This window comes from Seriola lalandi, unplaced genomic scaffold, assembly GCF_002814215.2.
Source record: "Seriola lalandi dorsalis isolate HSWRI2012SDOR001 ecotype SW California unplaced genomic scaffold, Sedor1 jcf7180002054616, whole genome shotgun sequence".
NCBI classification, from domain to species: Eukaryota; Metazoa; Chordata; class Actinopteri; order Carangiformes; family Carangidae; genus Seriola; species Seriola lalandi.
This window is the reverse complement of record NW_019525169.1, coordinates 1,151,065-1,165,942: the sequence shown is the minus strand read 5'-3', so window position 1 is coordinate 1,165,942 and position 14,878 is coordinate 1,151,065. Positions and strand designations below refer to the sequence as shown.

The following is a 14,878-nucleotide window of genomic DNA, read 5'->3' as shown; positions in this document are numbered from 1 at the left end:
AACATCCTTAGAACTGGTTTTATTTAAGGTAATATCATAGAGTAATTCAACAGAGTTTTAAAACATATTGGCCGCTAATAATTCGACAGTCAGCCCCTATCCTCGAAAGACGGTTCAAATAAATCACTAATGATGTGGGAACATTTTTAGGTAGTTGTACTCGTTTTCTGCACGGACGTTGTTTATGGGAACACACATCCTGACAGCTGATTTGACTTGTGAAGACGTGTACCTTCCGTGCCGATTTAAACGTCTTGGTTGTTCGTTTGCATTTATTTTTTTATAACACCGTATTTCGTTGACATCGTTGCGCGGGGTTTGTGTTCATAATGGCCACAGTAGAGGAACTGAAGCTGCGGGTGAGAGAGCTGGAGAATGAATTGATCAAGTGTAAGCAGAAGCAGTGTGCCATGGAGGATGCACTTCACAGACCGAAAATTGACAAAATGAGCGCTGAAGTTGTGGATTCCAACCCATACAGGTGAGTTTTTATTTCATTATTTAAGCCTCCGGGCATATTTTGTCCGGGCTTCTCGTAGCGCTGAGAGGCTACGCCTTATGACTCACTCATCCCATATGGTGGGGTTTCATAGACAACAAGCTAATCTCAGCTGTGTTTTCATTGCAGTCGTCTAATGGCTCTTAAGAGAATGGGCATCGTGGATGATTACGAGGTATGATGTTTGAGGGTTGCTCTATTTAAGTGCAGTACTTTTAAGGTTGTGATTGCTGCGCTAGCCCGATCAGAAAACAGGAAGTACAGTAATAAAGGTATCTGAGGACTGCTCTTGAAGCCTATATCTATTTCCACTATTTTTCCACCAATGTCATATGGCATTAATACCATTGTATTTTAATACGTTTCAATGCAGGAGTTCAGCTTTTATCACAGTATCCTCACGTTTATTGTTTTTTTTACATACCATGTGACTTTTGTGCTATTAATTTTGAAACATGAACTGACATCTTTATATAGAAGCTAGAAAATATTAGCTCCACAGAGCAGATTTTGAAATAACAATACTCCTGCATGTCTTAGGATGAATACTAATCTTCAAATGTCTTTACAGAAAATTCGGACATACACAGTAGCTGTGGTTGGTGTTGGTGGAGTTGGCAGTGTGACAGCTGAAATGCTCACTAGATGTGGCATTGGTAAGGTAATACAAACGTTTAATTACTTAATCTACATTACATTTGTTTCCATTCATATCATTAAACAGGTTTTCCACTCGCGTGCTTACCTTTGCTCAATTTCATCTTCTGCCATCACAGCTGCTCCTCTTTGACTACGATAAAGTAGAGCTGGCCAATATGAACCGACTGTTCTTCCAGCCTCACCAGGCAGGCCTCAGTAAAGTGGAAGCAGCAGAACACACACTCAGGTATCCTATTGTTGACAGTAAACCACGTTTCCTCCCAAGCAGACACATTTGATTTCTTATTGCTAACATGTCACTCAATTTTCCCAACAGAAACATCAATCCAGATGTGTCATTTGAAACCCACAACTACAATATTACCACCATGGACAATTTTACACATTTCATGGATCGCATCAGGTGCATATTACTACTCTCCAAGTTCTAGTTTTCCTCCTCTGTCCCCACAGTAGAACAGGACTTCATAACATGTTATTCTGTCTCTGCTCAGTCGCGGAGGGCTGGAAGAAGGGATGCCGGTGGATTTGGTCCTGAGCTGTGTGGACAACTTTGAGGCCAGAATGGCCATTAATACAGTAAGTGCATCATGGTCATAAAAAGGCAAAATTGACAGTATATTCTACAATCGACACCGTGCTTTATATGTTGCTCTTGCACATTTGTAAAATGTTATCCTGTTTACCTCAGGCCTGTAATGAACTAGGTCAGATCTGGATGGAGTCTGGTGTCAGTGAGAATGCTGTATCAGGACATATCCAGCTCATCATTCCTGGAGAGACAGCCTGCTTTGCTGTATGTTCACATGACACACAACACAATCAGACAAACATCTTTTTTTTCCTTTTCTTTTTTTAAATCTATAACATTATAGTCAAACAGTGATAATACTTGAGCAATAAAGCTGTAGCAATAAAGTTTTAATATACTTTTTTAACAATCAAATCCTCTGTTAGTGTGCCCCTCCCTTGGTGGTGGCAGCTAACATTGATGAGAAGACCCTAAAGAGGGAGGGTGTGTGCGCTGCCAGCTTACCAACAACCATGGGTGTGGTCGCAGGCATCTTGGTCCAAAATGTCCTCAAGTAAGTAAATTATCATTTATAGCCAACTAAGAAATCTGATGACCGTAAATTCAAAAGGTCAAAAGTTTATGTTTTGTCTCATAGGTATCTGTTAAAGTTTGGCGCCGTCAGTTATTATCTTGGCTACAACGCCATGCAGGACTTCTTTCCCACCATGGCCATGAAAGCCAACCCCCAGTGTAATGATTGCCACTGCAGGAGACAACAGGAGGAGTACAAGGTGTGTGTACTTGTTTGTTTTCAAGTTTTAGAATGTAGGATAGCATAGTGAGACTGAACCAAAGCCCAATTTGTTGCAATACAGATTCAGATATGGTGATGCACTGCTTAGAAAGCGGGAGTTAATGGCGACCAACCGTGTAACTTTTTCTCTTCAGAAGAAAGAAGCAGAGCGACCCAAGGTGGAAGTTGTAGAGGTAGAGGAGGAGGTTGTACATGAAGACAATGAGTGGGGTGAGTGAAAAACAATTATTCCAGCTAACAGTGTCAGATCTGTAACATTTTAATTGCATGGACTGTGTATTAACACAAATTTTCCTGTGCAGGTATTGAACTAGTATCAGAGGTGACTGAGGCAGAGTTACAGGCTGCATCAGGCACTGTGCCTGACCTCCCAGAAGGCATCACTGTGGCTTACACCATTCCAGCTGAGGTCTGTATTGCTTAAGACTACAGGGCTTTAAAGGATTTTACTGGTTTTAAATGTTTAATCTCATAAAGTTAAAATACGTAACAGTATTACTTACCTTTTTCTGAAGTATAAAGCATAACAAGTTTTTATATTGTAATAGTAATGTCAAAAAAATATTTACTATTATAGACAACATCTCAAAAGTTTGTAGTCCCCTATTTTATTTCATACCATACTGCTATAAAATGAAAGCACTACCTGGCTCGCAAACATGATACTGTGGAAAAGAGTGTACAGTCATGTATATAGTATATAGATTTTTTATTGATTTACTGAGAAGTCCTTTCCACTGAATTGTTAAAATATTTCGTTTTCTTTTGTTTGAACCAGGATACAGCAAGTGGAGAGACAGTCGGGGAGACTGAGCAGAGCCTAGAAGACTTGATGGCTCAGATGAAAAAGTTATAGGCAGCAACCTGAAGACACATTTCTGCTATTCAGATTAAACATGCCTTTTCTCACTTGCATCTTCCATTACTTTCTTTGATCATAAACAACCTAATGATGGCTGCTTGAGGACAAAACAGTCAAAGCCAAATAGTGTGAACCCAGAATTAATTTCTTCTAACAGCTAAAAAAGGAGAATGCATGAAAAGCGCTGCTGCTGATGGCATTACTTTAGTGAACACACACCAAAAACATCCAAAAACGGTTCAGTGTGTCATTTGGTGATGTACTGGGAAGGTGTGTAGTATGGAAGAGTCTAATAAGATGTCTCTGAACCCAGAATTATATCACTGTTAGTACATTAACATGTATCATTGTTTATTTTCTTACAGTTTTGATTAGTGAATGTCTGTGCTCTGTCATTCACTCAGCTTTAAGAAAACATCAGCGACAACAGTACTAATGAACAATGTCATCAATAAAGTTGTCTCAATAAAGTATTTATTAGATGGAATACAATCTACCAAATATATTTGCTGTGATTTTTGTTGTTGTCCTGTACAGCTTTTACAGAGTTTAATTACATATATATATATATATATATAAAAACTTAAGATACACTATATGTATTACACATGAGAATGAGACTGTAGGTTTTGGTACATTGTGTCCCTTTTGGCTTCATGTAGATTCACTCAGAGAATAAATGAATAATAATTTTATCGTACTTTAACATGGAAGTCATATGGCACCATCATGTTTTTGGCAATTCCCTTCAAATCCTTTTTGCACATGGATAAATATATGTACATTTAGTTTTGCATAAACCAGGAAATCAGTACCAGAGTTTGTGTTAGCTCAGACTTGGTCTAGGCTTGTTTTGTACTGTTATCTTTTCCCTTTTTAGAATACATGTTGAATACTGGTAGGAAAACATTACATGTGACATGAACATGAAAAATGGTACCTTCATTTGATTTTAGAGATAGCAGCTCTCAGATATTATTCATTCAGAATGTCTGAATGTAGACTTGGAAACAAAAGTGCTTGAGGTCCGAAGGTCCTAATGAATATTTTTCTAAACATTTTTAGTAAAAGTTAAGAGATACCACCACCATGATCATGTGTCGTGGCATTGTCTGACAGTTTATCTCCTTAGGAGAAGCTTGAGAAGCCCTTTTTTCACTGGATTTTTAGTGTTATTTCTTTAAAACCAATATATAAAAAAAAGAAATATATATATATATATATATATATATATTTATTTCTTTTTTTTTATATATATATATATATATCAAAAATATCCACTATACAGTGGAAAACACCAAATGTGTCTATTCTCATTAATCCTGTTACAGATTCGAAAATGCTAAACCTGGCTGAAGTGATTTCAAGCCAGCAAAGGAATCTCTGTGGTTATTTTGACAATATACACTGTGGGGCATGTAAACAGGTGTGTTTCAGTCTTAGTTAAAATTAGTGTTAACCTGAGTTTCATTTAACACAAGTTCAACGCTTCTTACACACAATTATGTTAGAAATATTAATAAATACTTTTGGCAAATACACAGGTTTCACAGACTAATATGGCAGACTTCATAATCCTGCTGGCAGGTACAGTATATAGGAACAAACCCTAAAACCTCCATCCAGATGACAGTCACAGTGTGTTGACCACGATGGTTCCCTTTATGATGAAACCATGGGTTTTTGTATTGATGCTACTCTATGATAGAGCTGTTTGTTGTGGGATTAGGGATTTGGGCTGAACACAGTTACCTTGGGGTGTGTGGGAGGGGAGCAGGTCCCCTCAGACTGAATGTGTCCCCACTGGAGGAATGACGGGATGGGGCATTTCCACACACCAGCGATGGCTCTGCCTCTTTAATCTCCATTGCACGCTTGTAAAGCTCTGCTGCCTTCTCAAAGTCACCTTCTTCATAGCTATTTAAAAATCAGAAAAACACAGAAAACAGAAAAAGATAAAAAAGTTACTCACTGTAAAAACAATTATTTCTTTTACTTCTGAGAAAGCAAATGTCAATGTAACTTCAACCACTGTACCTTAGCACAGCCAGGTTTTTTAGAGTCTCTCCGACTCGTGGATGTGAGCGCCCCAAACTATCCTCATACACTTTCAGGGCTCGTTCATAAAGAGGCAAGGCGTCATTATGCTTCTTCTACCAAAGAAAGAAATTCAGTTAGCTTTGCTCTATACAACCATTAAAATAAAAACACAGTATCTATATTAACGATATCACAGAAATATGTAAGACAGGTGGTACAGACAGAAGAGGCATGATAAACAGTCTCACCAGTTGGCAGTATATTACAGCCAGGTTGACCAGTGCTGTGGCCACACTGGGGTGTTTGGGCCCGAAACTTTTCTCCCTGATTTCCAGAGACAGCTCGTACAGTGGCACAGCCTTCTCCAGTTTCCCCTGTTCAAAACACACATCTTTAAATCATACTCTCGTTCAACAAACAGCTCAAAAGTTTAAGTGTCAACAGGCATGTGTCTCACTCTGCGTTTATACAGCATGGCCAGGTGTTTGAGTGTGTATGCCAGCGAGGGGTGGTCTGGGGACAAGGCCTTCTTGCGGATGTCCAGTGCCCTCTCATACATGTCCTCAGCTGTCTCATATTCCCTCCTCTCAGTGTGCAGTGCAGCCAGGTTGTTGAGTGACTGAGCACAGTCTGGGTGATCTGGACCGAGGACACGCTGACGCATCTCCAGAGAGCGGGTCAAAAAAACCTTGGCTGCACTGGTGAGTTAAAAGGAAGAGATATTAAAAAGTTACAAACTGATTTATTTGAAACAAACAAAACAAGCTTCTCAGCAAACATGTGCAATTTAAATTGGCCTGTCTATGATTAATAGAGTGTTAAATGTCTTTGTATGTGTGTGCCAGCCGTGACGTGTGCCTTACTCCAGGTTGTTTTGGAGGTAGTACAGGACACCCAGTTCATTAAGTGTCTTGGCGCAGTCAGCGGAATCTTTACCCAGAGTCAGCTCTTCCAACTGCAGGGCTCTGCGCCTCAACAAAGTGAAGCCATACTGAAAGGAGGGGAAGACAAAAAACAATTCAATATATGACTGATTAAGTGAGAATGACCAAACGTGGGCATCTGAGAAACATGCTCACCATATGACCTTTCTGGCGAGCAGTTTTCTGACGAATCTTCACTGACCTCTTCCTGAGTTTCTCTGCTTGTTCATATCTGATTGTAAAAGAACCAGGTGTGAGCTGTTAAACATTTCATTTAAACTGACTCTAGGTTGTCTTTGAGTGTTTTAGTTATTGCTTGACTTTTAATAAGGCCTTATGATCACCCGCACATGTGGGATGCGTCTTCGTAAACACATTGCTCGACTTGAACAACCAATAAACTTTAATACATGAGCAACAATTAGAAATAACGTCATGCATGTCATCACCAAGAAAGTCTTATTTACTTGTTTTGTTTCTGATAGAGCATGGCGAGTGACTCTAGTTCTCGTGCCACGCTGGCGTGCTCTGCACCGTAGGCGTTCTCACTTATCTCCAGGGCCTGCTTGTACAGCTGCTCAGCGTTGCCATACTTCTTCCACTGAACATAAACCCCTGCCAGCTGGTGCAGGGAGCGAGCAACGCTGGGATGGTCCGGATCCAGAGCTGTCTCCCTTATCTCAAGGGACCTTTGTAAAGGGGCTACAGCCTAGAGAAACAGACAGACCGAACTAGATACATATGCAATTTTGAGCGTGTGCACTTTCCAAGGAGAAACTAACTACAGACTCTTATGCTTGCTGTGTAAACAAATTAAAACAAGGAACAAACTGCGATACAGGACAATGCAGAAAAATCTGTGCAGTGAACATTAAAACGTGGATTTGTTTAGTTTCTCAAAAGGGAACAGTCTTTAAAATACTGCAACCATATACTCTACCTGACTTGGAAGGCCCAGGTCTTTGAGGAAACGTCCCAAAGTCTCATACAGGTTTGCCAGCTTGGTCATGCTGTCTTCACTCTCACAGCTCTTCTCATAGTGTTTCAGGGAGTCAAAGTACTCACTGGCCATCGAGCTTTTGTCTTTGCCCACATACTGCCAGTAGGCCAGAAGCTCGGAGAAATGGCCCCTGGAAAATGAAAACAACATACACCTGTAAGACAATAACTGAACAAATCTGACAGGCATTTGTGGTATCAGCTTGTGTCTATGAATGTTTTGTACCTTTTGTAAAGGTTTTGAGAGACAAACAGGTTCAAGAGGCTGAGCTGCAGTTTAGTCCTGTCCTCCTGCTGTTGGAGCAGCCAGGGAAGCTCATCTGCGACACGCCATGTCACACAGTCCTGGCTATACACACACATACACACACACACAATGACATGAGTTGCACTGTAATGACTGAAATAACAATGTTAGGTTTTTTGCATGAGGGGACAACGGCCACTCTAAAGCACCTGAGTTGTTGGCTGAAGTAATGGATGAGTTTCTCTCTGTAAGTAGCAGAGCTGCTTCCTCCGCTCAGGAACTCCAACCTCACAGCTTCCCAAGCCTGAAAGATGGTCACAAAGACAGACATAAGAGACTAAATTATTTATTGATAAATTTTGTTTTGCATGAATATCAGAATTCTTTTATGCGTTTTCTCTAATGACGATGCACTCTATAATATTACTGGTCAAGGAGAATAATTACCTGCAGGTGTTGGAACCTGATGAGCCCACAACGGAGGGTTACAATGCAGAGTCTGTTCAGACAGTACAGCATAGAGGACAGGACAGGTAACTCTAGCTCTGGGAAAAGGTCTAGTGCCTCTGACTCACTCACTCCATTATGGCTCGCACATACAAGGCACAGTAACTGAAGAGAGACAAAAAAGCACATACTACTCAGCTAGATAATTTAAAAAAAAAAAAGATCACATAAAAAGGACAATAGAGTATTAAAGTGAGCTAAATTAAACCAGACAGTGATAATTCAAACTAAAAAGACAAAAGAAAGAAATTATAACATGCTTAAAAAGAAAGTAGTTTTGCAGCACACATTTGTCATTAAAACAAAAAAATTATGACAAAACTTTTTTTTTTTGTCTAGAGTTAGGTCACCTCTCTAATAATGTGTCGCTCTCTGTCTGTGTTGAGGGAGTTCAGCGTCATCTTGAGTGCCAGGCGGTACAGTGACATGGTGTCCTGACACTGCAGACACTGCTCCATGCTCTTCTCCAGTAACCAACATGATTTACTGCTGGGCAGCGACAAAACACATAACATGATCAAGTCAACACATGTTAAAACGTATGTAGCCACACACCCAGAGACATCCAAGTCAGAATGAAGAGGGCTATACCATTTTTCAACCGGATAACATGAATCTACAGAGAACTTCATCTTTACATACAGTATACTTCATTGTGTTGAAAAGAATGTGTCCTGCATCTTTTCCCTTGAAAAGTAGTAAAGGTACGCAAAAAGTAAAATTTTTAATCATTGCTGACAGATGTGTCCAAGTAGGTCAGAAAAAAAAATAATTCTGCAATCTTAAATATCTTCAAGGGGGGAACACCAGCAACAGTATGTTCTTTTATTTTCACAATCTCTGCTATTTTGTAGCAGAGCTTGTGATTTCACCATGCTGGAAGTGAAGAAAAAATGATTTGTCTGAGAAGATTAACACATTCAGAATTGGAAAACCAGTGTTAGCTAACCTGGTGATCATCCTGGCTAGTAGTGTCACATACAATGCATTGCAGGTTGATGCAGAGCGACAGTGCCTTTCCAGCTTCTTCTCCTGGAACAAAGATACATTCAAGCGTGACATTCTCACAAAAAACATACATACACTGATTCCAAATGTATTTCCACAATTCCAAAACCTGCGTAAATACTGAAATCTCTTCGGAGTTTTTAAAAAGGGGAATGGTGGGATGATTACTGACCTGGTCCTTAGGAAGTTTGAGATCCATGCTCTGGCATTCTGCATTGACAGCACTCCTGACCTCTCGGGGACTCAGCGGGTCCAAGTGGAGTGTGGGCCACAACCTGAAAAGACAGGGTTACTATATTGCAAATGGCAATATTCCCGTGGCATTTCACTGCACAGAAAATAATTAAATAGGAGCCAGTGTAAAACATATTAACAACCTCCAAGCTTGAGGACATGTCTCAACATTGACAGACACCACCACTCTAACATTGACAGGTAGAGGGTCGATCAGCCACTTCATGTGTCTTTCCGCTTGCTAGAAGAGAAAAAAAAAAAAAAGACAAAGTATAGAATTACATGTCATTCTATGGAAAATTGTTGAATCTTGGTTAAAGAAGTGGGCTCATACCTGTATTTGGTCAATGGAGTCAATGATGATGATGATGTTTCCTTGATGGCGTGCTGAGAGCCTCTCGAGCCAGCGGGGAAACTCCTCCAAGATCTTACTGGGCTCCATGGACAAGCCAGAAATAGACCAAAAGTGCTGCAGCAGCTATGTAACAACAGAAAAATAGACAATGCATCCCTCAGTTATTAAATAAGACAGAGTGACATCCCTGTCTCACAAATACTGAAAGAGAGAGACCCCTTACTTTGACTGTGAGGCGTTTGATAATGAGAACTGGCTCTGAGCTTGTGGAAAGTGGGCGACCAACAAAATGATAAAGGAACAAGGTGTTGGGGGACTGCTTCTGTTGCAGCTCAATCCTGAAAAGGAATAAAGAGCATTAGCAAAGCTGTTTCATAATAACACATTGCAATTTTAAAAAGACATCCATTTGCTTGAATCAAGAAGAATTCACCAGTGAGATGAGATATTAGACTAAACTAATCGACAAGTTCTCACCATTTGGAGAGCAGGAGAGACTTTCCTGAGCCGGGACCACCAGACACCAGCAGAGGAGGGGTGGGAGGGGGAGCAGCTATCATGTCATTCAAACGATCAATATACTGAGTAGAGGAGGACAATAAATACAACTCAGAGAAATTAATTAATAAATTATTAGACTGGAAGACAAGATTGAAGATTTGGAAAGAGGATATTTGCCCTACCTTCTGGAAGCCTAACTGAGAGGTGGTGCTGCTACAAGCCTGCTGATAGGACTCGATCTGTTCCTGTTCATCATGCAGGTCCCACAGCACATCTCCAGAGTCTTCCTCACGCCCCTCCTCTATCCCAGAGTCTTTGGAGTCAACTTCTGCTCCTTCAAGACCCAGCAACTCCTAGAGGCACAGGGTGGAATTAGTAGTTTTAAAGGTTGTGAGGGACATGAGAAGTGTACATAAATCATTATGAGTTGATGAAAAAGGCTGAAGTAATGGATCACTTTCTGTACCTGTTTGATGACTTTCTCCAGCTGAGCATATATTAGGTCAGCACCATCCTCTGCAGAACCATTATGATCCACCACCTGAGTTAATGTTCAAAACATGTCAGCACAAGACATTTAGCAACAAGGAAAATACAAATTGTCAGCTTTAAAGTCAAGGAATTGTGTGCAACTCTGCAACATGGACAATGTAGAAAAGAGCATTTAGTGAAACTATTCTGGATAATAAAGGCTATTTATCAAAAAGCACATGAATATACATCCTTGTTTTAAATGTCAAACAATTTATAAAATGCACTTTCACAACATTTTGAATAGACAGCTATTATGGTGAACAAGGTAAAATATTAGCTTTTATATAACTTTAGATACTTTGTGAAATATCTCCTCCACTGTATCTTTGTTCATTTTATATACAGCACACTCATTCACCTTGACTTTTGCAGCCTTGTCTGCAGCATTGACCCTTTCTAGCAGTTGCCTGGTGGGCCCAGTCAAATTGTGATCTTCTTCAGTCCTGAGGTAGAGCACCAGTGGATGGCCATCTGGATTCTTCACAAAAGCTTCCTCACAATCCTCCACCGCAGAGCTACACACGTGCATTTTGCATGAATAACAGAACAAAAATGTACATTTATGTAAAAAATAACGATTGGATCAATGTATAATTTTCATTACATGGTGATATCCTAGTGAGAATAGGTATAGGACTCTCTGTACCTAGTGACAGTAGATTTGAGAAGAAGCACACACACAGAGCTCCTTTCAATCTCCTGCTTGCGCTCCACAGCATATGAGGCAGCACTTTCCTCTGGGAAGCAGATATTCAGGTAGAAATGGCCGAGACCCTCACACATCTTCCGCAATACAGGAGAGTGTTTCTGTAATCAAAAAATTACATACAGGTTTCCCAAGGATTAATGGTAGTTCTTGACAAAAGTGGCACTTTAAATCAGATTAACTCACATTGTTTTTTTCAGTCTGACATTTAGACTAGTCTCAAATTAACCAAAGGTTGATTAAAGGTAATCTAAGTCTAAATGCAGTCTTAAATCAAACCTCTATGAGCAGGTTTAACTTCAGATTAATACTGTCTGTCAATAAAGACATTTTGATTATTTTATCTACTTTGTTTCAGTAGAGACCAAGTATTCTTGCTCAAGTCCTGCTCCCGTGTTATTTCAAGCCGTGTCCAGGAAACCCAAAAAGGTGAAAAACATAATTCTGCTATATCGCATTGACACAAAATTTTACAGTTTGTTGTATTACAGTGCCAAAATAAACCAACCTTAATAAAGACATCCAGCTCAGCTTTGGTCTCCTGGGTAAAGATTAAGTAGCAGCGCACTGTGTTACTCCATAAGGCCTGGGGCACGTGAGGGGAAACCTGAAGCAGACTGGCCACTGCAGCATCCCAGTCATCTGACAAAGATAGACACACACAAGTGTACAAGTAAAACACATGAACAGACACTATACTTCAGAGGTTATCCATATTAAAAGGCTATACCAAGCAGGGGCAGAGATGTTTGGCTACTTCTGCCCTGCCTACAAGTTTACTTTACTTACCTCTGCTCACATTTGCAAAGGGTCCCTCCACATCTATCAAACTGTGTGCAAACTCGGGTCCTCGGAAGGTCTGTTGCAACTGCATCATGCTGCCCATAGAGGGCTCACTTCCCAGCACACCACCAGTCCAGTATTCACACTGTGTCCCAGCAGCTAAAGACATTTGGTGAATAAATTGAACTATGTTTTTAATATTTCATCATATACAAAGACCCTAGATATGTGGGATAAAAACAAAAGCATGGCAGGATAGGCTCTTGTCTCTCTGTGTCTCTGAACAGTAATGTGTAATGTAACACATTGATTGATTGATTGATGAATAAAACATTGTGGATTTCTGGGTCTTACCAGTGACTGTGGTTTGGTTGTCATCTGAGTCAGAATCATTTGGGTCATAGACTTGGATGCCCTGAGCCTGCAACTGTTGCAGTTTGGCCTCCAAGTCCCTTTTAGCCCGCAGAAGATCCTGAATCTCCTTCTCTTTTGTCTCACGGAAAATCTGGTGGTCATTTAGCCAGCAGGTTAGGGATGCAATTGTGATCACTGGAGAGAATGCTATATAGTAAAACGTGAAGTGGTTTACCTTAAACTGTCGTTTTACTTTGTCCCTGTCATGTTCAAAAGTGGCAGCCCTCTCCATAGCTTGGTACTTTGCCTCAAGAGCACTTTCTTTTTCTCTAAGGATTTTCTGGTAGGTCTTCTGCAGAGCCTGTTGTCACATTGAGAATGATTAACACCACAATAGGAACATAAGAACTCTTAAAACATCCACAAACCTTGAATGCTAAAATGAGCTGGTTGGTACTGAATCTTAGTAGTCTACGGTTTACTCATTTTACCTGTAGCTCAGCTCTCAGCCTCTTGTTCTCTTCATCTAGTTTGGCTTCCTTCTTTTGCATGGATGATATCTCGTTATTCTTGCTGACACGGAAGATTTCATACTCTTTACGGAGTCTTTCATACTCGGCAGCATATTCAAGATCAACAGAACCTGTGGATTTGAAACTGGCCCCAATCACCCGAGGTCCTCTGCGAAAGGAACTGCGCAGGAGTCGGGCTTTGGGTTTGACTTCCACCGGGATCTCGCAGGCTTCCCCACCTTCACCCCCATATCCATCCTCAATCACCTCACCTGGGCTGACCAAAGAGGATGCGGTGCCCATGGTGGCAGCCTAAACTTTTCGGATGCCCATATCTGATCCTGTGAGATAACAGACGGGACATGGATGGGCAGTGAAAACTACTGAAAAACTTGAGAAAGATTATTGTGATGCTGTGCTGTACCATAAACGCAAAACAGCCAGTCAATGTATAGATACAGCCACAAAACTAACTTGCCTTCTACAAAAGTAACACCTCACACAACCGTTACTCTAGGGGCGTTTTCAGTTACTTGGTATGCATTTCTATTTAACTGATAACGATACACAGCTGTACTCGGTTAGCTAATGTTAGCGTAACGGTACAGAAATAGCTATTCAACCCGCTCGACCAGACATTTACTGGTGTAAGGACAAAAGGAATGATAGGAATGAAAGGATCAATAACTTCGGTACGTATCGTAGCTTTGACCGAATGTTGACTAAAACCCCACGTCTTGATGAAAACACATGAAGCTAGGTTGGAAAACAAGTACACACTCACCGTCCGCTCCCTTCTCAGCTTCTTCCTGGCTGCCTTGGTAACAAGTCGATAATACGGGTGCTTGCACTAGTCAAAATAGGCAAAAGTCAAATCTAGGTAAAAGTTTGATAATCTGTGCCAGTTAATCCTCGAATTATTGTAACAGAGATATGAGATTGCATTAATTGTACGACTGATACAGCATATATACATTTAGCTTCAAGTTTCTAAATAAAATCATAATTAATCATTAATCATTTTTTAATGAAATGTATTCAAATAAATTGTTTCATGCATACATTTTTATAAAGTATGGTAACCTGCATGTTCCAAAAAGCTACATTTACATTTACAAAAGTCCCTCAAGAATATGACAAGTTCTTCAGGTATGGGTTAGTTGTGAAGGAGTCCTGTAGGATTTATGCAGGTATGTGCCTGGCAATGGATTGTTGTGCAGGATTCTCTTTGTAAGGCTGTAGGTCTTTGTGTTGGAGCAGTTGTGAGTTTTGTGATATTGTATTTAGTGAGGTTAAATAAAAAAGATTTTAGACCTTTTAAGCCTTATTGAAGTCTTAAAAATTTTAATACAGCGTGCTGAATTTGAACTTGTTGCGCCATATGTGTTGTTGGAGTTTCTGTAGAGTCATCTGTGAATAGGCAGTGTTTTTCACTTCCTCAAGAACTTAAAAGTTGCACAGTGATGTTCCTTTAGAATATCTGAAGTACTGAAGCAAAGGTTCATATGCAACAATCACGATAAGTGTGTTTTGTCCTTAATGCTGGTAAATTCACAACCAGGATAGTATCTTTGACCTACTAAGGTTCTCCAAACAAGCGCAGACCACAGTCATTACTCAAAAAATAAAATTTGAGAGGCTGCCTGGTAGAAAGATGGAATAATTAATATTTTACATGTGCAGTATCTTTCATTACTTTGTAATAGTACATTATAGAGATCACAATCATGTGTTAACCCACAGGTGAATGCTTTCATGTCAGAACACCACACTAAAAATGACACAAAAAGAGGACAATTTGTTTGAAGGTTTATTTTCTACATGAT

The 14,878-nt window shown here is 40.1% G+C and overlaps 2 protein-coding genes across 3 annotated transcripts; one reads left to right on the top strand and one right to left on the bottom strand.

Moving 5' to 3' along the window:
• The first annotated feature begins 44 nt into the window (after window positions 1-44).
• On the top strand, window positions 45-3,850 carry uba5 (ubiquitin-like modifier activating enzyme 5). The gene is made up of 12 exons (XM_023420042.2): window positions 45-481; window positions 629-674; window positions 1,071-1,160; window positions 1,276-1,385; window positions 1,476-1,562; window positions 1,654-1,738; window positions 1,851-1,955; window positions 2,117-2,244; window positions 2,329-2,464; window positions 2,622-2,697; window positions 2,790-2,896; window positions 3,266-3,850. Exons 1-12 carry the CDS (start codon window positions 330-332, stop codon window positions 3,341-3,343), a joined length of 1,200 nt encoding a protein of 399 aa, XP_023275810.1. The 5' UTR covers window positions 45-329; the 3' UTR covers window positions 3,344-3,850.
• Window positions 3,851-4,591: 741 nt separating this feature from the next.
• Window positions 4,592-13,884, bottom strand: nphp3 (nephronophthisis 3). 2 transcript variants are annotated; one of them, XM_023420033.2, is made up of 28 exons: window positions 13,837-13,884; window positions 13,032-13,393; window positions 12,776-12,901; window positions 12,541-12,691; window positions 12,193-12,345; window positions 11,912-12,045; window positions 11,344-11,504; window positions 11,056-11,212; window positions 10,630-10,704; window positions 10,346-10,516; window positions 10,140-10,243; window positions 9,886-10,000; window positions 9,642-9,785; window positions 9,451-9,548; window positions 9,246-9,348; window positions 9,015-9,097; window positions 8,416-8,554; window positions 8,006-8,170; window positions 7,768-7,862; window positions 7,538-7,660; window positions 7,253-7,442; window positions 6,780-7,021; window positions 6,469-6,544; window positions 6,253-6,380; window positions 5,847-6,087; window positions 5,638-5,763; window positions 5,387-5,502; window positions 4,592-5,266 (listed from the first exon to the last, which is right to left on the bottom strand). In XM_023420033.2, exons 2-28 carry the CDS (start codon window positions 13,353-13,355, stop codon window positions 5,098-5,100), a joined length of 3,909 nt encoding a protein of 1,302 aa, XP_023275801.2. In that variant the 5' UTR covers window positions 13,356-13,393; window positions 13,837-13,884; the 3' UTR covers window positions 4,592-5,097. The 2 variants fall into 2 exon arrangements, with proteins under 2 accessions (XP_023275801.2, XP_087033760.1); XM_087177634.1 differs by having other exon boundaries at window positions 8,416-8,551.
• Between the last annotated feature and the right edge of the window lie 994 nt (window positions 13,885-14,878).